At 38.2% G+C, this 25,895-nt stretch overlaps 5 protein-coding genes and 1 long non-coding RNA gene across 8 annotated transcripts; 2 read left to right on the forward strand and 4 right to left on the reverse strand.

The window, feature by feature from the left end:
* Window positions 1-167: 167 nt before the first annotated feature.
* On the reverse strand, window positions 168-2,283 carry LOC144470236 (uncharacterized). Its single transcript, XR_013494088.1, has 3 exons — window positions 1,564-2,283; window positions 1,133-1,371; window positions 168-1,049 (listed from the first exon to the last, which is right to left on the reverse strand). It is a non-coding gene; the product is annotated as an uncharacterized LOC144470236 (long non-coding RNA).
* Lovit (loss of visual transmission) lies at window positions 168-4,712 on the forward strand. Its single transcript, XM_078181178.1, has 9 exons — window positions 168-391; window positions 478-740; window positions 804-1,052; window positions 1,163-1,413; window positions 1,576-1,686; window positions 1,781-2,071; window positions 2,160-2,290; window positions 2,459-2,633; window positions 3,320-4,712. Exons 1-9 carry the CDS (start codon window positions 192-194, stop codon window positions 3,548-3,550), a joined length of 1,902 nt encoding a protein of 633 aa, XP_078037304.1. The 5' UTR covers window positions 168-191; the 3' UTR covers window positions 3,551-4,712.
* Window positions 4,713-4,728: 16 nt separating this feature from the next.
* LOC144470070 (malate dehydrogenase) lies at window positions 4,729-6,161 on the reverse strand. Its single transcript, XM_078180877.1, has 6 exons — window positions 5,906-6,161; window positions 5,692-5,837; window positions 5,472-5,624; window positions 5,194-5,355; window positions 4,917-5,123; window positions 4,729-4,836 (listed from the first exon to the last, which is right to left on the reverse strand). Exons 1-6 carry the CDS (start codon window positions 6,159-6,161, stop codon window positions 4,729-4,731), a joined length of 1,032 nt encoding a protein of 343 aa, XP_078037003.1.
* Window positions 6,162-6,361: 200 nt separating this feature from the next.
* LOC144470172 (tetratricopeptide repeat protein 21B) lies at window positions 6,362-10,664 on the reverse strand. 2 transcript variants are annotated; one of them, XM_078181057.1, is made up of 6 exons: window positions 8,536-10,664; window positions 8,146-8,462; window positions 7,749-8,080; window positions 7,467-7,674; window positions 7,089-7,402; window positions 6,362-7,003 (listed from the first exon to the last, which is right to left on the reverse strand). In XM_078181057.1, exons 1-6 carry the CDS (start codon window positions 10,662-10,664, stop codon window positions 6,371-6,373), a joined length of 3,933 nt encoding a protein of 1,310 aa, XP_078037183.1. In that variant the 3' UTR covers window positions 6,362-6,370. The 2 variants fall into 2 exon arrangements, with proteins under 2 accessions (XP_078037183.1, XP_078037182.1); XM_078181056.1 differs by having other exon boundaries at window positions 7,467-7,689.
* Window positions 10,665-10,773: 109 nt separating this feature from the next.
* LOC144470173 (protein NATD1) lies at window positions 10,774-11,667 on the reverse strand. Its single transcript, XM_078181058.1, has 3 exons — window positions 11,360-11,667; window positions 11,101-11,207; window positions 10,774-10,986 (listed from the first exon to the last, which is right to left on the reverse strand). Exons 1-3 carry the CDS (start codon window positions 11,490-11,492, stop codon window positions 10,774-10,776), a joined length of 453 nt encoding a protein of 150 aa, XP_078037184.1. The 5' UTR covers window positions 11,493-11,667.
* Window positions 11,668-12,360: 693 nt separating this feature from the next.
* LOC144469939 (uncharacterized) lies at window positions 12,361-22,267 on the forward strand. Of its 2 annotated transcripts, XM_078180676.1 has the most exons (15): window positions 12,361-12,757; window positions 13,644-13,778; window positions 13,905-14,103; window positions 14,195-14,352; window positions 14,429-14,661; window positions 14,813-15,142; window positions 15,243-15,379; window positions 15,490-17,164; window positions 17,285-18,005; window positions 18,087-18,431; window positions 18,510-18,709; window positions 18,788-19,069; window positions 19,144-19,318; window positions 19,426-19,654; window positions 19,731-22,267. In XM_078180676.1, the coding sequence occupies exons 1-15, from the start codon at window positions 12,623-12,625 to the stop codon at window positions 20,501-20,503; spliced, it is 5,727 nt and encodes a 1,908-aa protein (XP_078036802.1). In that variant the 5' UTR covers window positions 12,361-12,622; the 3' UTR covers window positions 20,504-22,267. The 2 variants fall into 2 exon arrangements, with proteins under 2 accessions (XP_078036802.1, XP_078036801.1); XM_078180675.1 differs by having other exon boundaries at window positions 15,490-18,005.
* Window positions 22,268-25,895: the final 3,628 nt, after the last annotated feature.

The raw sequence follows: 25,895 nt of genomic DNA on the forward strand, positions 1-25,895 counted from the left end.
TGCGAACGATCACGATCATGATGCTTGATTGAACTCTCCTCGAAAAAAACGAGAGCTCTTCGAAGAGTAGCATTCGAACAGAAAAATACCTGGCGATGAGGCGGCAGATAGGCATCGAGGTGATCGAGCGATGAGATCCAGAGATCTCTGAACGCCGTTCAAAACGAATCGCCGTGTGACCATCGCGAACTATGGTGGACAAACTACACGAGTACGAAGGATTCGCCGGGAGGGTGCACGATGTCCGGGACAAGATCAAGGAGAAGTGGGAGGTATGGAAGGAATGGAAGAACAGCGTGCCTCTCGACCAGGGTGTCGAGGGGGTCCTCAACCATCTGCGGGGCCCGCCGAAACTCGAGAGGACCTTGGACGATTACGCGCACGTTTACAGGTACATTCCTTCGATCGGAGATTTATCAGATAATCGCCGATCTTCGATACAAGAAACGATGATTGATACTTCGGTGTGTTTATCAGGAAAAAATCGCGAGGGGAATTGGTACGCGTGTCCGCAGCCGTGATGGGAATCGAGTTCTCGTACGCAGCAGAGACCGCCTTCGTATCGCCAACGCTTTTGAAAATCGGCGTGGATCATCAGCACATGACCTTGGTATGGGCGCTTAGCCCTCTGATCGGCTTCTTCGTCACCCCGATTTTAGGCAGCTTGAGCGATCGATGCAGATCCAAGTACGGCAGGCGGAGACCGTTCATCTTCCTCCTCGCAATTGGAGTGTTGATAGGTAACCGATACAAACCGCAATCCCTTCTCGCCTGCCTGTTGGTATAGTCGACTGTTTTTTCAGGGTTGATTCTGGTTCCGAACGGCGAGGGAATGGGCTACGCGTTCGGCGATACCCCTCCCGTTCACGCTAATTATACTGTTCCTCTCGGGCACCGGACCACGGCGAAACAGGGGAAGGAAGACGCTCCGAAACCACCCTCCCACTCGTGGGGGATCTTCTTCACGATCTTAGGCACGGTGCTCCTGGATTTCGACGCCGACGCTTGTCAAAGCCCAGCCAGGGCGTACCTACTCGACGTCACTACACCTGGCAAGTAAATAGTAGTATTAGCATTCCTAGGCTCCTAGCAGGTTACCTAGCCCTTAATTTCGTTTAGAGGTCCTACATACGTTTGTAAGGGCTCCTGACGCTTTTTGCAGAGGATCACGCGAAAGGGCTGAGCACGTTTACCATAATGGCGGGCCTCGGCGGATTCATGGGTTACGGTCTGGGCGGCATCAACTGGGACGCCACGGCGATCGGCGTGATGCTTGGGGGTCACCTACACGCAACCTTCACGCTGATCACCATCATCTTCATCATTTGCGTGTTCTGCACCATCACCAGCTTCAAGGAGATCCCTCTTGAGCTGCTGGAGAGAGAGGAGTACCAACAATTACAAGATCAAAAGGTTCGTCGCGGTACGCCTGATGAGTAGATAGATGATTTTATGCATTCATGAAATTACGAGTAGATGGACCACAAAGACGTGATGTCATCAGGATTTCACAATTCGATTATGTGTTTAGAACTTATTCAAATTAGTAGTAATAGTACGTACGCTCTTATTCAGATGGCGACCGAAGAGAGACAGGACGAGCAGAAGGAGCACGACAAGATCGCAACGGAAGAGTCTGTGTCCTACGGGACCTTGGACAATGATCAGGACACTGCAAAGAAAGACGTAAGCAAGATATAATCTATAAACGATCTTTCGTACACCTTTTAGCCATTTGAGCAAATGGTCAACGAATAATCAACGACTCAAATATGAACAGGAATTCGTTCTGAAACCACTACCGGTACAGGAGCCAGATAGAAGGGCCGGACAGGTGCCTATGTTGCCAGACGCCATACCGCAAGAGACTAATCGCGGAACATTCGGTATAGAAGACCCTGAAGCAAATCCCAAAGCCACGCTAAGGGAGTACCTGATGTCCATTGTCTACATGCCATACAGTCTCCGCATGGTGTGTCTGACGAATTTGTTCTGTTGGATGGCACATGTCTGCTATTCCTTGTACTTCACGGACTTCGTCGGCGAAGCAGTCTACGGTGGCAATCCGCAGGTAGATCAATGAGATCGATACGCAAAATATTGAAATACCTTATACACATATTAGGATGATTCGTCGACTGATGAATCTTTATTCATAGGCGCCAGATGGTAGCAAGGAGCGAGAACTTTACGAAAGTGGCGTGAGATTCGGCTGCTGGGGAATGTCCATGTACTCTTTGTCCTGCTCCTGTTACTCGTTGGTCATCGAAAGGCTAATCGAACGCTACAAGTAACCACCTTTTTCTTCGATAAATGCGGATGTTTCTGCGAATTTTTGTAAATAACTTATCTCTATCGATCTCTTCAGAGATCGCATACATAAAGATCCGAAGTCTTGTCAACGATACTCTACGAATCCTGTTGTGAAGTATTTCTAAACTTATTCCTCTGCGAACAGGGCCAGAAGAGTTTACGTCTGCGGTCTACTATTTTATAGTACAGGGATGATGATGATGGCGTTGACTAAACACCCCGTGGGAGTGATTATATTCTCCTGGACAGCCGGAGTGATGTACTCTACTCTCTTTACCATGCCGTACTTATTAGTGGCGCATTACCACGCTTCCTCGACGGTGAGTAACGAGAATTCTTACAACGCCGTTGAAACGTCCGGAACAATTCCATTTCAATGGCGCGTCTAATTGTTCCCGGCGGAGCAGTAAGACTAAAGATCTCCTGGAGGATTACACGAAACCTAAGTCGCGTGATGATGGACTTCGTTGGGGCGATCAAGTGTCCCGATCTACTCCAGCAAATTAACCGACAACGCTCGAAACAATTAAAATACTGCCTTCAGCTTTTATGTTCTCATAACCGTGTCTCCCTTTAACGAAGATAGAATTTCATTCTACGATTATTAGGTCGTGACGTTTCGTATGATGTGTTTTGTACGCCTTGTCTTCTTTATTATTTGACACGCAAGTTTATTAATTCCTCCAGCTTACAGAACGCCGAAGAAATGTTCTCCTAGTCACGCCTTTAACCTTCAAACGGCAGATTTCTTTAGTTTTTTCAATGTAACGAAAATTTATTTTATTTAATTATCGGACATTGAATCGTTAAGCGATAATTTAAATACACCGGGTTGAAATAGAATGTCTTTGAAGCTTTGCGAACGATTGACAAAAATTTGAAGAATCTGAGTGCGAAGCACGACAAGTATCCCCGGTCAAGTAATGCCATTAAGACCTCTGCAACGTGATGCAACTATGCATCCAATTTCTTCGCGCATTCCTAATCGAATTGTTCGACTTTGCAGTTCGAGGTGACAGCCGACGGGGAAGCCGTGCAAAGCGAGGGAGTACGCGGCCTGGGCACCGACGTTGCCATAGTCTCGTCGATGGTCTTCCTGGCGCAGTTTCTGCTCTCTTGCTGCCTCGGCACAATAGTCAGCAAATCCGGAACCACCACCGCTGTAGTTTGTGTGGCCAGCACCCTGGCAGCCTGCGGAGCGATCTCCGCCACACAGATCATGTACCTCGATCTCTGAAGAGATCCACGGACAACCTCCTCACAAGCATACCGTGAAACCGCTCGAACATCGTTATACATATATAAGAAATTACGACGCTTCACCTATCGGCGGCCAAACGATGCTCTTTACAAAATTTAAGTGTTAACGATTCCTCATTGTATACTTCGGATTGACAATAACAGTTCTTGCAGAGAGAAAGATTTTTACCGTAACCATAATTATCAAAATTGTATCTCAACCACTGGAGGAATTTGCCTGGGAACTAGTGAAGCGTTAAACACACTCTATTGAGTTAGCGACGGGTCAATTGTCGGCCAGACTCACACTAGTGCAAACGAAACGGAAGATTTCACTCTTCTAATTTTGTATTCTTTTCCATGAAAGTTTTAACATCGTATTTGTCTCGTTTCTTTTTGTTAATCACTTATGTAACACGCAATCCAAGTTTCGGACTTCCACTAATTACACGAGTAATTAATTATAATTGGAATATCGTGTTTGATGTTACTTTCAGTCGATAAAAGAACGAGTCGGATATGATGGTACAAATTTTATCGACGAAAAATCTGATATAATGAATATTGACTTTTGAATTTAAAAGGCTGAAAACGAACGAGTCTTTTAATATCTACCGAACGCCACGACCCTCAGGTGCTTTTTCCTTATCAATCGCTATTCTTTCTTACATTTCATACAGAAATTCAATCAGTTATGTAGAGAATACTGTAGTCATTTCATTCGGGATTATTTTAACTTCCGATAGGCGAAGTGTCAACCAAATGTAACTATGAGGTATCAATAGATGTTTCTCATAGACTCCATGTACGTTGTATACGAGCTTGTGTGCAAGGAACCGTAGCGGTTCAATCGTGTACGGGATGTCCTAAGATTCAATCTTATTGTATAAAGTCACCGAGAAATTGTAACGAAGTCTGTGTAATCTTTAGGACACCCTCTACGCAGGCCGAGGATTCCCGTCAACGAGCGGCTCGTGTTCGCTTAACAACAGTGCCATGTTAACAATGCACAAATCAATGGCTCTACTGATTAGCGATACGGCTCCGAACCCACTTCGAATCGAAATTGCATGCTTCAGGACACTTGTAAATAAATGTGTATCTTCAAAAACCGTAATAAAAACGTGCAAAGGGCGCGCGGCTCTTTAAGATTAAACGAACATCAAACGCGTAGACTTAAAAGCTCTTCAAATCGTACAGCGCTTCAGCGGCTTGGATGTCCTTGATCATTAGCCTGCTAAAATCCAATAGGTACATGCCGACATATTCGTCGTCGACCAGACCCTGCGCCGAACGTCAAAATGATCCGACACTCGTGAAAACGTCAAAGAATCAAAGTGTAAAATACGTTTGCTCGGACAAACCTGAACAATCTCGTAATTTTTGTCTCTGCAGAAGACCGGATAAGAGAAAAATATCCCAGCCGGTATGCCGTAAGAATGATCGGACAGCACACTCATGCAGGTCCATTCATTCTTCGGGGTGCCGCTCCATAAAATTTTGCAGTGATCGGCCAGTGCATACGCCAGAGATCTTGCGTAGGCAGGTCTGCGCAGGATACCTCGCATAATCTGTTAAAACTGACAAGTTGAAGTTGCATCGTTTAGGATGGAGCTTTTTCAAAATTTATCAAATGTTTACCCGTGGCAACTCCTTCTTCAACCACACCTTTAACTTATCGGTCACAGGCTGACCGTTCGCTAGATACATGTACCTGCAATCTGGAAAGCAGAATTTGTTGTTGGTGCCCCACACTATGATGTTCTTGACTTGCGTCGAATGACAGTTCGCCTGTGCTGCGATCTGAAATGGATGCAATCATCGTCTTGCACGCGGTTACCAATGCTGTTCTGGATACTCGTGTCTCTCACAGTTGCCTATACTATAGCGTCTTTTAAATATTTCCCTATATATCGTACGTATGAAGCAGCGATCCGCCAATTGAACAATGACAGCGCAGTTATGTTTTTTCTGGGAGTAGTTGTTGCATAGCGAGAGATTATGCTAGCGGCGGTATTCCCCAGCGCTATGATTCTTACATCCTTCTTCGCGTAGCTTTCGATAAACTTACCCTATTAAAACGGTTTTATATAATGCGAAATATTAAAGATCTACCTAGACAGTAGAAATCTAGATTACGTAAGACTTGAGAACTTCAACGAATTCTTTAAAGAAGGGATCCTTGTATTCTTGTTCATTGAACCAGTACTCTCTCGCTGGACCGATGCAGAAAACTACATCCGCATCCTGGAATGCAACTGACGCATCGTGACTGTATATGATCCCTGCAACCATACAGATTGTTCATTTAATTTTGATGACAGATAAAAGAAAAGAGTGGCGTTCCGTTTACCTTCCAGGAGATTAGGACTGCACAAGGAAAGTTCAATCGCAACACTTTCCAAAAATACTGCTCTGCTGTGAAACTCGTGTATGCTAAGAAAGATCGATTGATCACGTCCGAATATTGCGTCCGAGAAAATTCTGTAAGCTAAAGCAAGCGCGATTTCGGAGCTGCCATCGGTAATGACAACTCTCATAGCATCGTGTTTGTGTCGAGACGCATGAGTCACGACGATTTCATCAGTTTCATAATCCCCGACACACATTTCACTGTAATATATTACTAGGATAAACAAATTCTTAAATTTGCCATTCGCACTTCTCAAAAGAATGAAGATAATCCTTGAAGTTGACTTCAAATTCTGCTGTGATTTTCCATCATTTAAAATTGAAAAGACAGTTGACGACTATTTCTTCCGACACTGGACGCTAAAAACGCAAAAAATGAACGCATAGACTTCTGGGAATGTTTTTATTAAGTGCGTAAATTGTTGATACATTTCTCTAAAATGTCCTTTCGGATGCGCGGATAGTCAGGACTTTGTTTAAGAATCTCGTTACAAGCGTCGATGGCCTCCGCATACGTTTTCGCCTTCATGGAGCAGTAAGCGAGTTTGTAAGCCACCGATAGCTTAGACTTCCCGCCGTACTTCCATGCTTGACAGTACTGTAGCGCGGCTTCTTTATAGTTCTGCTCTTTCTCAGCGATATGACCTGACAGTTCATGGGCTCTGACACAAGTGGCATTATGTTGAAGAACTCTCTTCAACAGTTCATTGGCCAGGTCGTACTTATTCGATTGCACATAAATATTAGCCAACAATAACCAACAGCGTTCCAGATACTCGGCGTCCTCGAAGGTCCAAATATTCTTGCTGACTCGTTTAAGGTGGTTTCGTGCCCTTGGCGTTTGTTTCAGGAGAATATGTGCCATCGCCATCCCAAGAGCTGGTCCCACGTGGTCCCTCAAAGCTTCCTGACTGGCTAATGCGGTGCAATCCTGCAAAGCCTTCTCTATATTCGGCTTTTGCTTCGTAGTCAGTAGAAAAAAGTTACTTAGCAGCCTATGAGTCAACATTTCGTGAGGACTACCCTTAGGATTCAATTCCTGAAGTAGAAGTACAATTATCTAACTTGTATACATACCTTCTTACCTGTAAAAACGCTTTGACATGTAATTTGCTTAATTTTACCTGCAGCAACCGGTAGGCTGTTTTCAAGGCCATTGTTCTCGCATCTTGGTATTCGGCGTCGTCGTCGTTGAATACTTCATTAGATAGAGACGAATCGTCATCCGGGTCTAAACAAATCTCAATCATGTTATATATTGCCTGTTGACCCCACTCTGGATCTCGTCTTGCAAAATTAAACTGACGAAGCGCGGAGTTTAATCTGCCTGTGCGCCAGTCTAGCAAGCCAGCGCAATAATAGTATCCAGCTGCCAAGTTAGAACCGCTTGCCTCTAATTCTGCACGGTGAAGCCATTCCTCCAAATCGTCCATGTTTCCTAAATCAGACAAGTCGGTGTCAGATTGCAAGAAATACTGTTATTTTCCTCATATCTTCCCTACCTGTTCTACGAGATACCTCGATCAGCCTTGCCAGAGCAGTCCAATATGTCGGTTGTTTCATCAACAATTGCTTAAAATGATAGGCTGCAGTGTCAAAATCCACCTTACGGAAAGCAAGATCAGCCATCATTATTGAAGCTGCTTCGTTGTTCGGATCCGCATTCAGCAAAGCTGTACAGCTCTGAGCACATCTGTCTAGGTTATTGGTCTGTTGATTGAAAATCTTCAGCGATTATCGACCAATCTATCAGATTCAACTCGGAGAATTTTGCAATCGTTTACCTGCATGTATATCTTTGCCAAAGATAAAAGAGCTTGCACGTCCGCAGGTTTATAATTTAATGCTTCCTTATAGTACGTTATAGCTTGATCATAGTCTCTCAGAGACGACGAATAGTTGGCCATAGTCAAACAAATATTTGCTAAAACCTGCTTCTCATCCTCATAAGAGGAGCTTCCTAGACGTTGCATGTACCTGTGTTGGTTCTCTTTGGCCTCTTTTAGCGTAGATAAAGCACCGTGGATATTATCTGCTTTCTCTCTTGTCTTTGCCAGCAAGAGTAACAACTTACCCCGCACTTCCAAACTTAATAAATCAGAATCCCTACGTCCATCTAAAAATATATGATAAATAATTCGCAACAGTACTATAATAATGTCGAATATAAACAAAACCTGCCTTGCAGTTCCTGTACTAACGTAGCTTCCGCTTTATCATACTGTTTCATTGTGACAAACAATTTGGCGAGGTCTAGTTTTAATCCTTTAAAATTTTCTTGCTTTATCACATCCCAATAATAATTTATCGCCTTCGTGTATTGGTGCGTTTTTACCAGAGCTTTTCCTAACTTACTGGCTATCTGCAATTTATTTATGGAATTCTGTTGCAAGGCTTTCTCGTACGATTCTATTGCCCTTTCCGGTTCCTGTATGGAAATGTACGCGTCACCTAACATACTGTATGTCTTTGGACCTGGACAGTGCTCTACCAATTCCCTGCAAATAAGCAAATATTGCTAATATACTGATATGTAATGTAGTTCGTTCATACAAAATAAATAAAACAAACCTAAAACACATGGCGAAGGCAAGCCGGTCCTTCTTATATTTCAAATTAATTTCAGCCAAACGAGTGTGCGCTTGCAGATAGTAAGGCTGATCCGGCGTGACTTTGGACAAACATTCGATAGCCTCGTCCAACTCACCCATTTCCAAAAGTAGCTCTGCATTTCCTATCAGTATTCTACCTTCCTCAATAGTGTGGCCAAGTCTCAAATTTGCCTCCTGTACCACAGCAACAGCTTCATTGAATCGTCTCATTTTTCCATAAGCAAAAATCAATTCAAGATACAATGTTGCAGCATCCGAGGGTGATATGTGTGTAGTCTCTACATTAGTCTCATGAGACTGCAGTCCTGCATAGGACATGGCAGCCTGAAAACTTTTTATAGAGCTCTCAATATCTTTATTTTCCTTCTGAACAATGCCTAAAATCAAATGATAAATGGGATTATCCCTGATTTTGAAATTATAACTCAGACCAACTTCAAGACTCTGTGAAGCCAGCTGATAATTTCCCTGGCAGGCCAAAATCTGAGCCATTAACAAATGTGCTTCAGCATTAGATGAATCAACGTTGTTCAGAATGTTCTTTAGTATTATGCTAGCATTCTCCAATTCGCCGCTTTGTATCTTAGCTTTGCTAAGTAACAATTGCGCTGAGATTAATCCGGGATAGGCGTTTGTAAGTTCCTCTAATAAACAGAGACATGGCTCTTTATTATTCAACACCTTTTCTTCTGAATTTATTATATTGTTTGTTATGGAATATACCAGTCGTTGCTTGCAAATGTCCAAACACAAATCAGGATTCAATTTTTTTATGTAGTCATATCCATATGGTATACAGCTACAGTTGTCCAGTATAATAGTAGCTGCGTTGTCCAAGTCTGTCAGAGCCTGACTTGGGGAAGCAGACTTTACTTTTGCAGACATGAAGAGCAAATCTGCACTCGTCGATTTAGATTGCATCTCCATCAAGAAATCGATTTGTTGGGTGGCCAAGTCTAGCCCTTCTATAGAGTTATTCAATAGCTGACATTGTGCCAGACCTATCAAAGCTGAGAAGGACGATTCGTTTATTTTAACAGCGCTTTTGTAATAATGTTCTGCCTCCTTCGCATTTCCCTGTAACACGTACAAATTTCCCAGTTCGATCATCAGGTCTGCATTCTTAGGACTTTGTTGCAATACTCTGTCAACTGTCCTCGCAAGTTCCAACAGAATTTCCTGATTTTTGCATGCTAACCGCGAGAACAATTGTATGTTACTAATTAATACAGTAACATTCCGCGTCTCTGTTAGGATCAAATATCTGAAGAATGTCTGAAGATCTTTCACTCCTTCTTCGTAATTCCCAATTCTGCAAAACGTTATAAACACTCGTGCCTTTAAAGCATCTAAATTGTTTGAATCTAAGGATGATATTCTGTTAGATGTCTCCAGAGCCTGATCCCAATCTTTTGTAGTGAGCTGATTGTACAGTTTCTCCACTAAAGGCAAACATAACTTAGGATAACGTACTATCAATGAGTTCAATGTTAATATTGCTCCTGCGCTGTCACCATGCTGCTGCTTGTACTTTGCAGTTCCAAGGAGAGCGTACACGTTTCTTGGGTGCTTTTCTAAAACTATTTCAAATGTGTTAGGTTTGTCCACACTGGCTTTGTTCACTGTGAACAAATCTATCCAGCCTTTAGTCAAAAGAACGTTTATATTAGACGAATCTAGCTTATAAGCTTTGTCTATGAAATCTTTAGCCTTCTCAACTTTCTGAGATAAAAACAACACCAATGCTGCCAGTGACAATGCGTTTGCAGATGATTTTCTTCTCTCATCTCGGATTCTAGATTCAATTTGTATCAGCGTAGTCCTTTCAACGTTATCGCTGTTTGTGTATGCAATATTCTGGAGAACCAATACTGCCAAAGTTGCGTCTACATTGTTCATCATAGCCGCGCTTTCTTTAATTGCTTCCTGAGTTTTTCCAGTTAATGCATATGCGAGACTCAACAGAATTCGTAAACGATCGCTCACTGGATATGCATCGCATGCTTCTTTACAGTAAGTTAACATGGTGGTGTAATAAAATTGACGGCAATACCACTCAATAATAGCTGTGTACTCTGTTTCTTCCATTTTATGGTGATGTAAAAAGCTCAATTACAACTAGTAAATGCGTGAATAGAAAGTCGCTTATATGGTCTACCAATTTATTAAAATGTGCACGATCATTGCAACAGATAAACTATGTAGAATATATCAAAAAGTCTTCAGGATCTGGCAACTCATAAATGATATCATGATCTAATGGTTCTGAGTCAGGTCCTTCTAGTATATGTGTAGGTCCAACAATAAGTTCTTCTAAATCAGGGTTCTTAACTGCAAGGTAGTATTTTTGCATGTACTCACAGGTCAAGAACATGTAGTAAGAATTTAATATTGCATATGTAAATGCAGTCTGAAAGTATAGATTACATGTTACTATGTGTTATAAAATTTTGGTATTATAAATTGTATTTTTTGTACTATGTAACTGTAATTCTAAATAACAATATTTTAATAATTTGCTTACTTCAGTAAGGAGTCGAGCTATACCTTTTCCTGTATATCTATAAGGCACATTAATCGCTTGCATATCCAAAACCTTTCCATCAGCTTTATATTGTAGTACAGCTCTTGCTAATCGAATTAAAAGAAAATTTTAATATACAGTTATAATCTATAATTAAACCACAGACAATCAATGGTTCTTTACAAATTTGATGTGTTTTCAATGTATAAACCAAAAATACACAGTATTAAATTACAACTGCTTAAATATTGTAACTTACAATTGTCTTCCAATTTTACATAGAAAAGACCTCGTTTCTCGTTATGGTGTACAGGGTAATTTGAAATGAATCTTGCATACTGATTTCTTTGAAATCGATTTAATGTCAATGATATTTTTGTCACGTAACTCATACCATTGGAATTATATAAAGTAAAGATGATACAAATCACGCTACATATGGTCTAATTAACAATATACATAGAAATCTCACAAAATTCATAATTTCTCTTTTGTCTTCAAATAAAAAAATTTTAATAGTATTAAAGGTTATATGTAGCAGTAGGTTATGTTGTTGATTGAACGCTGTTGCTTAGCAACCAAACAGCAAATGTCATTTCGACATTTCAACTACAAACTTAAGAAGTATGTATATGCACATATGACAGACATAGTGGGTCCTACTCCTGCAGACACCTTCAAGCCGAAATTTGATCCATTAGCGAGGGTCAATACAGAAATTTTCTTTGCTCTGATTGGTTAACGATCTATTACTGAGAAATGATCCACTACTAGTAAAATGAAGGGGTATGCGCACCAGCTTAGGGAGTAAGAAAACCAAGCAGGAGTAGATCCCATTACTGCAAATTTATTTATAAAATTCATTGTTCATTGATAAAATTGTTGCGCATAGAAGGTTGAGTAATTGGTTCGATAAAAAGAGCAATTCTTTGCTAAGTCATACAGTACGTTTTATGCAGTATTGCTGAACTGTCGTATTATTAAAATTCTGCTGCTTAGAGCAGATATATATATATATATAGATATGTATATGTGATCTGAGAACTAGATGGATACGAACCAATCAGATTACTGTTCGCGTAAATACCACGTACATTGAAGACGCTCAATGAATCTACCGAAATCAATTCAATATGGACTGGGCCTTATACAAAGCCAAAATACAATTCGCGGTTTGTAAAGCGTTGAAAAATTACCGGATACCTCGGCCGAAGCACGAGATACCTAGCGACATGGAGGAGGTCGTACTCGACAGAACCGACGGAACAAGTGTCTGTGTACAAGATGGCGGCGCCCGGGGCCTTAACTGTCGTGAAAATCGCCAGGAAGTAACCCGTAAACGGAAGCCGCGCGGTGTCGCAGCGAGCCGCGGATCCCCGCTCCGAAGGATGTGATCCGAGGAAGAAGAAGAAGAAGGCCGAGTCCGGGCCAGAGGAGCCGTTTTCTACACTGCCACGAGGAAATTCGGATAATCCAACTTCCTCGGGCCAGTATCGTGATCCTCTCCGTGGCCACGCCGACGATGGAGCCCAGGGAACGCTATCAGGAGCTCTGCAGACTTTGCGCATCCTACGACGCCGTCAAGATGGACATCTTCGGTCAAGAGGGCAAGAATAGACAGCTTGTTGACAAGATACAAGCTTGTCTACCGTTTAAGGTTCGTCATCGTCCTTCTACGCTAATCTACACGACATACACATCACGCGTCTCCGCTGTCGTGTCCCTTTCACTTCGTGTCAGCTTGGTTCTTTCGATAATTATCATCCCGTTTCGATGAAATATTCATTTGTATTCAAATTATTTCTAACATTAATGTTCGCCCTTAGATAATGTTGTTTCCTCTTGTTCGAAGATATTATAGTTTGCTTGCATCTTTTCGAACACTAAAGGTTTACACTTCGAAAATTATGATTAATTCCGCGAGCTCTTTTCGACTGATTCTTCTGATTTGTGTCTAAATATATTTTTTTAGCATTTTTAGAGACCCATTTTATTTTTATTATAATTTTTACCAAGCAATTCGCGGTTGTTAATTAAATTTTATAAACGTAACGTAAATCGTTCTTTTTCGTTAATTTATATTTTTATCATCCTTTTTCATTCATTTGTTAAATCCAATGTATTTTCTGACACTGTTAGTAAACACATCTTTTTAGACTTACTCGTCCTCATTAATCTTTATAAAAATACTCTTTATATAGAGTTGCATATCATTTTGTTTATAATGTTTTGTAAATGTTTTTTTAAGCTTTGTAAACAAGTAATATGTTCCCTCTTTGTGTTTTGTTTTTGTTTCATTAAAAATGTATCATATAAATATGATTCTTTAATTGTGACATATAAATGTTCTATATCATAATATATATAGCTGTATAATTTTTACATAAAATACATCATTGCCAAATATATAGTAATTTTATAATAGTTCATAATTGTATAAAACCTTCTGATTATGGGTAGAATATCTATGTACTTATATAACAATGCATATTAAATATATCTTCTTTCATTATTATCATTAATATTCAAATATTTTATTACAGATTGCGGAAGATGATCGACTACCAAAATGCCTCTGTTATCGATGCATGTACAATTTGGAAAATTTCTATGATTTTAGAACAGCATGTGTCAATGCAGTGGCTCTCTTGGAAAGATGCTTACCACCTTCAGAAAAAGTAAATTTTATAACAATATATCAAATAAACATTATCTGACAAGAAAAGACATATAGTCTTACTAAATAACTAGAATTCGATCATAAAAGGTAGCATACAGCAATTTTATCGTGAACTTTTATTTAGGTTGAAGGTATTACAACCACCTTAAGATGCTGCGGTAACTCAGAGCTCTTGAAGCAAAAAGAAAATATACCTATATTGATCCCAGAGGCACCAATTGTGAATCCCAATGCTGCCTTAGGTACACCACCTAGATTAAATTCTGATGAGGAAGCAGATCACGAATCTGATGAAATTGTTGATAATAGTGGCACAGATGAAGGTATTTTTTTATCTTTAACAAATATTTTTCTATTGGTTTCACAATTCAAAAATGAATGGGGCAAATAAAGGAAACTACTATTTTACTTCAGCAACTATAGTGGATGACTCGGAGGGCCACCCTTCAGAAGAATATGAAATGGATATGGAAACAAATCCAAGTGATTTTCTAGAGATGACTTCAATAGTTACTGAAGAACCTGAAGACCCAGAGCTGAAACATCAAGAACATTCTAGCAACAACCTAGAAGTATGTTACTACATTTGGAAAGAGCTTTGCACCATAATAATTACTGTGTTATAAATAATTACTTTCATTTCTACAGCACGCATCTCAGCAACACGAAGTTTACGTCTGTTCCTTGTGCAACAAAGCATTCAGTTCAAAGGGTCACTTATCTTTGCACGCGCGTATTCATGTCGGGGCCGGTGACGTAATTGGCGAAAAAGTTCTTACGGACGATCACACATCCTACAAAAGACCCTACCAATGTGATCTTTGCCATAAATCTTACTCGACTGCGAAGCATCGTTGGGGTCATGTTTCAACGTCTCACAGGTCTGTTTCTAATCAATTTCTCTGTTAACCTTTCTTATGTTTCTCATATTCTTATAGTTATTTGTTTCTGTACACTTAATTTATATAGATTCAGTAAACGTGACAGTTTTAAAATGTCAATAACGATTTTAATTAATAATCTTTGTAATAGAGGCCATCCAGCAGTGACATGCGGTTATTGTTCCCGGATCTACTCAACTCGAACAAATTTGGAAGAACATATAAAATCACGTCATGCTGGTCTTCCAGCCCCCTTGGAGGTTCCTTTGAACAATACCTATCGACCAGAAAATAGATGCCAATGCAATGTTTGCGGAAAGATTTGCACCGATGCCATGGAATTGAATCTCCATGGCAGAGTTTGCATCGAAGCACAAAAATCCGATATTATGGGCAAGAGTGAGAACAAAGGTACCAAAATAGTGGACAGTTGTGAAGGATCATCAAGCCTTGGTAGTGATGATGATAGCAAAGATTACAGGTATTGTTAATGAAAATAATTCAAAATTCCATAACTAATCTATTTATTAATATTATTAGGTTATTTATTTATCGCATATCGGTTTTATTTTTTTTTTCAGGAATGCAGAAGCAAAGCTAGCTAAGAATCCACAACTAACAATTTTGAAGCAGGCTCTAATGAAAGGTGACAGTCTTAAACGAGATTTCGAAGATAAATTCGCAACAAATTGTAAACCAAAAAAGCTGCCAAAAACAGGTAATTTTAGTAACTTGAGAATGGAAATAAGTTCATAAATTAGTAGAAATTATATTATTGTAATGTAACAAGCAATCATTCTAAATGATTACAATTGTTTTGTTTTTCAGAAAACCCGGATGTTAGGAACGATAAGAAATGGTACTGTGAATCGTGTCCTCAATTTTTTACATCGGTCGAAAATTTGAAAGAACATGAGGCAGTACATGATGCTGACAAGCCGTACATCTGTATTCTGTGCAAAAAAGATTTTGTTCTTAAGTCTTCCTTGAGTAGACATATTCAAACGTTACATGGTGTTGATCCGTATCCTATTGTGGAAAGCGATAAATGTTTAAAGAAGATTGTCTCACGACATTGGAATGAACCGATGGATCTTGATTATGAACAAAAAACTAATGAGTTTCCATTATCCCCGGAAACAAATGTTGAAAATGAAGAAGACGATCATGAGAGTGGACAAGAAAATCTTATTGAAATTGAAACCGTATTTGTTTGTGAAATTTGTACCCGTGATTTTAATGATCGCGCGTCTCTTTGGCTTCACATACGAGCCACTCATAAAGAATTCGCAGCATTCGCGTGTGGCGTTTGTTTGAAAATCTGTGCAGACAATACGCAACTTCTAAATCATGTAAATATGTATCACGGTGGATCGAAATTGTTACTATCTGAACAAAGAAGGTACAGTTGCACAATTTGCGGTAGGCAACATGACTCTAGGAAGAAATTAATTGCACACGTGTCCATACATAACATTGACCAAAATTATGATCCGGCAACTTTCGTACAATTGAACAGCAACTATTACGGGGAGAATGTTAATGGAAATGAAACCGCTGAAACAATGCTTGATTATGAAGAGGAAGGAGACAAAGTAGACTGTTATATTTGTTATAAGTCATTTCCAAACGAAGATCATTTAATACGGCATCAAAGAAATGCACACCGATCTGAACAACCAATACCGACTGGAGACTCGATGAATCAGTCTAATTTAAATGGTGGTGGAAATAGAGCCCAATATCACTTGTTCTTTGTTTGCGAACTTTGTGGTAGTTCGCACCCCAGTAAATGGGAACGTTGGTTACATGTTAGTTCTGCTCATGCCAACGAGCCAGCCATAAAATGTGATCGCGATGATTGTGGGAAAATTTTTGCAACAAAATCTCTTAGAAACGATCATACTCAACATCATATAATTCAAGGTCCCTCTCCAAACACTTGCGAAATCTGTGGTAAACTCTGGGGTAGTAGAGTAGATTATTGGAAGCATGTTATGGGCGTTCATTCAGATACTGTTCCATTGATTTGCGGTGTTTGTCTGAAAGTTTTTCCGAATGTATTGCAATTAAGTAATCATGTCAAATCGAAACATTGGCCATTGACAAATGGTGATTTTAGTTGTGATATATGCGGAAGACCATATTCGAACAAATCTAAAATGTCTAGGCATAGAAAAATCCATGGTTTCGAAGATACCTGCGACAATGGAGTCGAAGGTAATGAAAGCAAACAAGATGGGCGAATTAGAGAAACGGAATTAAGTTGTGAACATTGTACAGATTTGAAGTTTGCTAGTTTAGAGAAGTTGTGTAACCACAGAAGAATCGTTCATGGCCTTTTCCCTTGCGATCTCTGTAATAAATGTTATGGAAGAACCTCACACCTATGGAAACATGTTAACAGAGTCCATAAAGGTCACGAGGATGTTACATGTCCCTATTGCTTAAAAACTAGCGCATCAAAAGATCATTTGGCAACACACATTTCTAAGATTCACAGGTACGAGCCTGATTCCAGAAAAGATGGTAAAGATGCTAGACAATTTAAAACTGATGAAGTTAGCTTACATTACTGCGAGAAATGTAATAAAGGATTTCATAAGCGATATCTGTTACGTAGGCATATGAAAGGATGTCAGAATTACAGGAAGGATCCTGGTGCGTTGCTTACTCGTTGCAGAGCTTGCGAAAGAATTTTCAAAGATCGTGCTAGTTTACAAAAGCATATAGAAAATCATCATAGTACGTACACTTGTCATCTTTGTAATGAAACTATTACGTCGAAATTGGGAATTATGACACATAATAGAGTGAAACATATGGATCATCCGGATTTGACTTGTAATTTTGGAGCTTGTAAAAAGTTGTTCAGGACAAAGGAAGATTTAGAATCGCATAAAAAGGACCACAGATATCATACAAATCCCAACGTTTGTGATTTCTGTGGTGACACAGTTGAGAATAAATTGAAATTAAAGATGCACGTGCTGTCTCTTCATCGTAATGAAATTGGCGTATCTTGCGGGGTATGCTTGATTCCAATGAAAGATCCGAAAGAACTTAAGGGTCATGTAGAAGAAGTTCACGCTAGTGTTCTTTCAAAACCTAATACTTGTCAAGTATGTGGTAAACAATATGCTTCAAAATGGAAAGCTTTCGACCATACCAAAAAGTGTCATGGTAAAGTATTCCGGACGTGTAAACAATGCTTAGCTGTTTTCACAGAAGATTCCGCCATTAGAGATCATTATGAAATGATACATAATGTCCCAAAAGATCAACTTGCAGCGTTTGAGTACAGGTTGGATATTGGATCGAAACACGACGATTTTGAAATGGAGGTAAATTGATATTAAGACATAAATGCAACGGAGTAAACATATAACTAAATGAATTAATAAAAATTGTTTATTCACTTTTAGTCTCCTGACGTTATCGTCAAAGAAGAACCAGATGATTTGGAGTATGATGTAGATCTGTGTGACGAGGACTCCAGTGATTCAAAAAGGAGAAGATCATTGACTGATACATTTGATTGTGAAATGTGTCCCGAGATGTTTGCGAATAGTGATGCTCTTTCTAAACACTATCGTAATATGCATAACACAGATCCAGAAAGAATGTTTAAGAGACTGAAGCAAGAAGAACAAAGAAAAATGCGTGGAAAAATAAGTTTTGTTTGTAAGAACTGTAAAAGACAATTTTGTACCAAAACAGTGTATTGGAACCATATTGCAACTTGTAGAAGAAATACTTACCGAAAAGAGGTAAAGTTTCCTTTATTTCTTATTTTATATTGGAATAGTTTTAGTTGTTTAAATTAATATATGAATTTCTTTGTGTAGGAAGAACTTGCGTCTTTGCAGATTGACATGTTAGATAATCAAGAGGATAACAGAGAAGAAATTTTGAAAAATAACAATCAAATAAAGAAGGAGGAAAGTACGTCAAATTTAAATATCCCTGACTTTAATCTATTTGAAGACATAAATCTTCAATTATCAGGTCAAAGACCTCTTCCAAATCTGATGCCATTATCACAGAGGTAAATATTATGATAAAATTATATTATTATCCTTTTCTTTATTTATATTGTATTTAATCTATGAATGTGAAATTTTAGAGTGAAATCAACAATAAAATGTTCAAGAAAAGACTCTAGAAAAGTGTATGATGAATCAACGAATACAGAATGTGCTTGCGAAGTCTGCGGAAAACAGTGGCCGGCAAAGAAACATTTATGGCAACATTTAATTCGCTTTCATCGAGCAGAAGCCGCGGTCACTTGTGGCGTGTGTTTGAAACTCTGCAAGGATTATGATAATTTGGCAGAACATTTGAAAGCCACGCATGCCGCAATTCTTTCTTGTGAAGGAAACAATTTTACGTGCAAAACTTGTGGCAGGTACTGATAAAGTGAACATAGTTTTAATTATTTTTGTTTATCGAGAATTTATTATAAACTTTTTTTTACGATAGGTATCATAATGCGCGCAGTAAGCTGTTATTACACACAAGTATTCATATTGGTCATGCGAGTAATGGCGCTACATGTCCGAAATGTTACAAGACTGTTACTGATGAAACTGATCATTCTAATACATGTACTGGAAGAACGGAAGAACAGCACTTGAAGACTGAGGAAAAACCCGAAGTATGTATTTATGTCTTACAATATTCAAGTTTACCATAATGCGAATATTTGAAACTTAACATAGATTCCAAACATTATATTATACTAATATAATTTTTTGTAAACAGGGAAGTTTGATAGCAGATGATGCAATGATAGAAGAGGTAGAAGAAGGGGACTTCGAGTCTGAGGCAGAAGAGGCAGATTCAGCAGAATCGGATAGTGGTAGTAGCACGGAGGTAGAAGAAGAAAATGATTCTGAAGGAGAATCCAGAGCTACAGAAGAAATTACGTACAACTCGGACACTGATGATGATTCCGAAGAACTGGAGGGCCTTCAGGAATCCAAAGATACAGGTGATGAAATAAAAAATATATGATGACGATTTAATGCTTATAACGAAATCTAAATGTGAATGTCTAAAATTTTCAGAAACAGGAAAAAATGATTTGTCAGATGATGATGGTCCTCCAGTGCTCAGTCCTATAATGCCTCTACTAAGTGGAAATATCTCTGCAGATCAGTCGATGAGTCACAAACTTGGTTCAAGAACGGCGCCAATGGACAAAGATATGGAAATTTGTAATTTAGCAGAAATTCATAATCAATCTTCCTCCAAATCAGTGAATTTCTATGGAAAGGATTTATGTAACAATGAATCATTAGATTTTGAGTCCGAAACATTTATAAATCAAAGCGATGAGGAGTACGATGATGTGAAAAATGGATACGACGAAAATTCTATGGAAGAAAACGAGGACGAAAATGAAGAGATTATAGATAATGGCGAAGTAGTAGATAATGAAAAACATGACGGAAGCGGAGAAGTTGAACAAGACGAAGATAACGAGGAGAACAATGAGGTAGATATAAATGAAAACAGTGAAGGAAATGAATTATATGAAGAAACTGAAGAGAATGAATCAAATGAAGAAATGGATGATAATGAAGACAATGATGAGCATGAAGAGAATTATGAGAACGAAGAAAATGAGGACAGCGAGGAAAATGAAGAAAACGAGGAGAAAGTAGAAGGTATGCAATTGGATGATTTGGAAAATGCTGTACTAATGGTGACCGAAGGAAATGAAATATTGATACAGCAAGATATATTAGAAGACGGAATTGAAAACGTAAATCAAGCATACGTTTATTCTACGCTTGCTTATAGTACCGATGAAGATAGTGATGATGCAGGAAAATGAGTGCCAAATTGTGAATAGGGATTTTGAAAAAATGTAAGGTGAGACAGTTGTTACATTGTTTTTCAAGAATAGAGAATACGTGGAAATGCGTTTAGAAACTTATAAGGCAGTTAAGAATTAAATTTCAAAAATTAAGTTTCAAAAACCGTTTTCATAGTATTGAGAAATGCTTAAATAAAATCGTAATTAGTACAAAATTTTAGATACATTAATTGATATCTACGTGTTTAAGATATAGTATAATTCGCAAATTTATAGGTTTTCATATTCTTTTCAATGTTCAAACGCGGATTTTGCAATTGCTATCTCTGAAAACAAACCCACGTATTCTTATAATTCATTAAAATTAATCGGAATTTGTATTGATTTGTTCTGTATAAAAAAAGAGATGTACTGTTACGTGATATGTACCTTGAAATTTATGAAAATTCATACCGATGTTGCGATAACATGTAAATATATGTGAAGTTTATAGTAGGAACACTATAGGAATATCTAGGATTATTAACGGGAGTTCATTATAAGGTAAGCCGGGATTAAATTAAACATTCGTGCATAAACATACAGGTATCGGAAAAAAATGATCGAGATAGAGTAAAATTGACCAAAGTCAATGTGATGTAATAAAAGAACGAACCCTTGAGCTCCTAATGAATTTATTTAAGTTTTTACCAATTTCGACCTCACGAGCGTACGTCGAATTTTCCCTCAAGTTGTTTGAGATTATTCGATCGATATCGATATTTGATTTTCAAAATTTTTTCTATGAACATTTTCCAAGCGCAAATAGTACAAATATAGCAATATACAGAATTATCGTAATATTAGGTGAATAATGAACACTATGATAACTAAACTTTCACAATTTCTACTAAATTATAAGTGAATCTTTTTGTATTCATATAGTATTGAACGTTCGTTTCAAGTATGTAATACCGTATTTGTTATACTGTTATACATATCTATGTTGATGCTCTGTTACTATTATAATTAATAATAATAATATATTTTTTATTATTTCGGTATTATATTAATATCGATTCGATTGAATCTGCCGCTAGAAATTTCAAAACCGAAGGATCAAGAAACAGAGACAATTTAGTGTATATAGTAGTCGTGTAAGTAATATCGTGTACAGCTACATTATACTATACGAAACAAAAAAAAAAAATATTTGTATGCGTGTATGAGGAAAGCATGATTACTGTGTGACAGAAAGGAAAGGCCACCTTCTATTACCATTTTTACCGTTGTACGTTTAAGACGTTAAAGGAGAAACTGAAAATCACTTCTATTTTACAAGAAAAGTGTCGAATAACTATGCACCATAAAATAAACTAATTTATTTCCGACATGATAAACATTTTTATTTGTGACATGGAATTTAAATTGACTCAGTTTCTCTACAGATGTCGTTCCGCTGTACTTTATCAGCCTTGATTTACTTGCATAGTTTAGCAAAAGGAGTGACATTTTCTTTTCTTGCACATTTATTATGTTGGGATCTATTTTTACTATCCTAACAACGTCAATAATGTTCGTTAGAAAGGCAGAAGACAGCCAAGTATGTATAATTTCCATATCCTACTGGATTAGAGCTATGTACGGTTATTTTTGCTAACTTTCGTTCGATTCTTTTCCTCTTGTTTCGTTTATTATTTATTGGAGCATACGCTTCCTTTCCGATGCGTTAGTATATAAGAAACGAAAACGACAATTCGCATTTAACGTTTGTAATAATTAAAATAAAAATTACTATAAGTTGATTAATTTATTATTTTCATTTCAATCCTATTATTTAATAACTTTGTTATTCTTAACTCGAAAAGTATTTTTAAGCAAGAAAGAACATGAATGTTAGCAACAATTGTGTCATATTTTCCTGATATCTGAAAGCCATCTCTAAACGATTGAAACCATAATTATACGAAAAAGTAAAGAATTTTAATAATGTTTAAGAAAATCTAGTTAACATTCTAAGTTTTTCAAACGCAGATTAAACATAATCGAAAAATGGTGAAACGAGCTGTAACGAAAGTACATTACTTTATATATTACTACTACTCTTTAATTTAAGCTTATGACAATGTCGTTATTATTCAACTAAATTAAGGTTTAAATAAAATATTCTTTTACAAAACCACAAAGTTTTATAAATTATGTGTAACTGAAGGACGCTGACATTTATTTCCTGTTGAAATTATTATCGTTATTATTTTATACGGTGATATGAATATAAATGAAATTATGTTAAAAATGCATTGCATATACTTTGTTCATATAAAAACGCGCGCATTAAATATCTCTACGTGCAGTTGAAATTCTAGTACAATGATCTAATTTTATTTCGAAATAAAATCGAATAATTTGGAGAAGGAGTAAGCAATAATAAAGATTTGTTTTTGCAAATATTTCTATTAACGATGTAGATTAACGAGAATGTAGAAAGTAGACAAAGAATAACATTTTTCTCCTTTGTGAACTGTAATACTACAACGTCTTCGCGTCCTTCGTTCGGACGTTCTTGCTCTTAAACGGTAGGTTCCAGGAGGACGATTAAGATGTAGTGGCAGGCGTTAAGCCGACATCAAGCCATGGTTAATTGCTTTTTCAAAAAGTCGCCGGACCGTGACTGGGAACCCTCCGTAGACCCGCCTTTCGAGAAACCGAACAATTGAGGAAGACTCTCTCGGTCTCTAAGAAATCTGAAGCAAGAATTCCTTCAATATTCCTCGATACACAAACGACGTAACAATCTTCGAATTTGTTTAAAATACTCAATATTACAATAATTTGGAATACCGTAATGTTTACATAATACCTTTTTCAAACATATTTCACATTTTCAGATCTGAATGCGTGATTTTCAATTTTTTACCTAAAAGAAGGAAGCCACACAATTTATTGAAAATAAAGAAATGTCGTAAAGGAAAACGTAAGAAATTTTGCAGTTATCGATTTATAAATCCTCCTGGAGTTGTAGAAAATATTTATTTTGCAACGCCTTTGAGATTATAAACAATAATCGTTATTTATACAGAGATATTTTTTATTTTCGAAACATCTAAAAAATGTATTCGAAAATGTTATATATTTAAATCCGTGTGCAGAACGAAGACGGACAATAAACATGAGAAGTTCTCTCTCTCTCTCTCTCTCTCTCTTGAGAGAGGCTCCGACGTGTTGCTTATAGTGAAAGAAGGAGGGTTTCGAGAAATCGGACGATTGCTTTATTAAGACGTCAGAAGGTACAGGATAGGCTGGGCCTGCGGACGTTATTGCCTCAACCGGGTTCTCGCTTGGGACAATTGCTTCGAGAAGATCAAAAAGACCATTGAGAGAAACCGACAGCAGCGAGGGCGAGCGAGAAAGAAAGATGCACGGAGTGAGAACAAAAACCGCCATACTGACCCTTCGCGTGCAACTCACAAAGTTAAGATACTGGTCCAAGAGGTGTTCGCAAAGTTCCAGTAACATATTTAATCTACAATCGATGTTCGTTGTCTCAAAATTTGTTAACGGTTCAATCTCACATTGCGTTTATTTTTCAATTAACACCCACTAATTCGAGACGTATCTTAAACTTGTTTAAACGCAATTAAAATTAAATCGTTCGCATTCCAATAATTTTCAAACAATATTTTTCATTTTAAAAATCGATTTAAAAGAAGACTACAAAAAACACATGTATGTAGTGGACAAAATTTCAAGAACGCTATTGTTCTATGATATTAAAATTAGTTAGGAACATTCGAGTACTCAATGAACGGCAGAATTTTGAATAATATTACATTCTCACGGAGTGCACGATCGGACGTGCATTATCGCTCGTGTATCTCGTTTCCATATCTGACGATCTATTTTCTTTATTCCGTCGCAGATGGTTTCGTGCCTTATCGCAATTTGTTGATCTAGATCTAACATCTTGTTTCCTGTAGAACGAGAAACTAATTTTTCACGTTTATCTTCGCACGACCACACTTCGGAGTCTCGATTCTCACATTTTGTATTAACAAATGGAACACGTGAAAAATGCGTTCGCGTGTAAGGAAAACACGGGAAGCACGAGAAACGAAGTCAACGAAGAGATTGGTAAACAGAATGAGAACAGTCGAGAGATCGCTGGCTCGTTTCAATAAATCTATCTCAGTCCTGAATGGAACATCAGTTCCGAGCAAACGATGCCGAAAGCATTTATCTAGGATAACCTAAGTAAATCAAGACACGCGTTTTTGTGGACTTGTTAATCCAAATGCAAACAGCTGCCCCCGTCTCCCCCACTGGCCGTTTGTTTGACTAGGACGGCCGATGAAGAGGTATTTAAGCAAGAACTAAAGGGCATCTGTGTGGTTTTATCGAATTTTCTAATATCTTCTAGTTACGGGAACGTGTACGAATCACTGTTCTGCGAGGATCCGAACAGCAGCAGCGCCTAAGAAACGGAAACGAGGGAAATACGTTTCGCAATTTGTGTCGTTCGGTACTTTTGTTCTCCTCGCAGAAACCGATTAAACCAGTTCAATTTGTACTCGAACCAACTAATCTCGGCCCGGCGCTGTCCTCTCCTACTCTGGTTTACGGGAGTGAAATTAAGTTGAGAGTCGCAGGGACCAACTGAATGTGTTGGTGGTAGGGAATAGACGTAGTAAGAGGCCTGAAAGGGAGCCCGATGGAAGGCCGACACGGGAAGAAGGAGAAACGTAAGAAAGAACGGAACGCATCTAAATGCCGGACTGTTCGACGTCGCTCTGAGAAGGGTACGGATGAAGCCGGGGGGAGAAGGGGATAGTGTTGGAACCAGGCTGGTGTCTCAATCAGCCAAGCAGGTTGGGGCACCTTGGACCCCTGTGGGTGGAGGATAGAGCTAGTAATGGAAGTGAAACGAGTTTGCGATAAAAACAAGAGTGTCCTGCGATTAATTTGCGTTTTTTGTACAACAAACGATTCAGAAGTGTGCACAGATCAAGCAACGCCGATACGATGCTTTATATATTTTTCTACAAGAAGCTGATAATACTATTTAATGTATAGATAATGTCAGACTTGATCCCTTTTGCAGCTGCATCGATGAAAACTGCACGGAAAACTTAATTCATGTTATGAAAATAATATTATAATTAAAAAGAATTTGTTTTCGTGTTTTATAATTTCTTCGAGGTATTCTACATCATATAGTGACGAAGTATAAGAATGCATACATTCAATACATACTAAAATAATATCTCTTGTATATGGCTCTTTTATATACATACTCATGAAAGTGAAAGAATTCTCACTCATATCATTCTCTCATTTAAAGAACTCTCTCTGAGTATTTAAAAAAAAATATATATATATGTTTAAACTATTCGATGAAACTTGTAGAGGTAATGTAAAATTATATATTAAAAAA

The sequence above is a fragment of the Augochlora pura genome, chromosome 5 (genome assembly GCF_028453695.1).
Source record: "Augochlora pura isolate Apur16 chromosome 5, APUR_v2.2.1, whole genome shotgun sequence".
NCBI lineage: Eukaryota > Metazoa > Arthropoda > Insecta > Hymenoptera > Halictidae > Augochlora > Augochlora pura.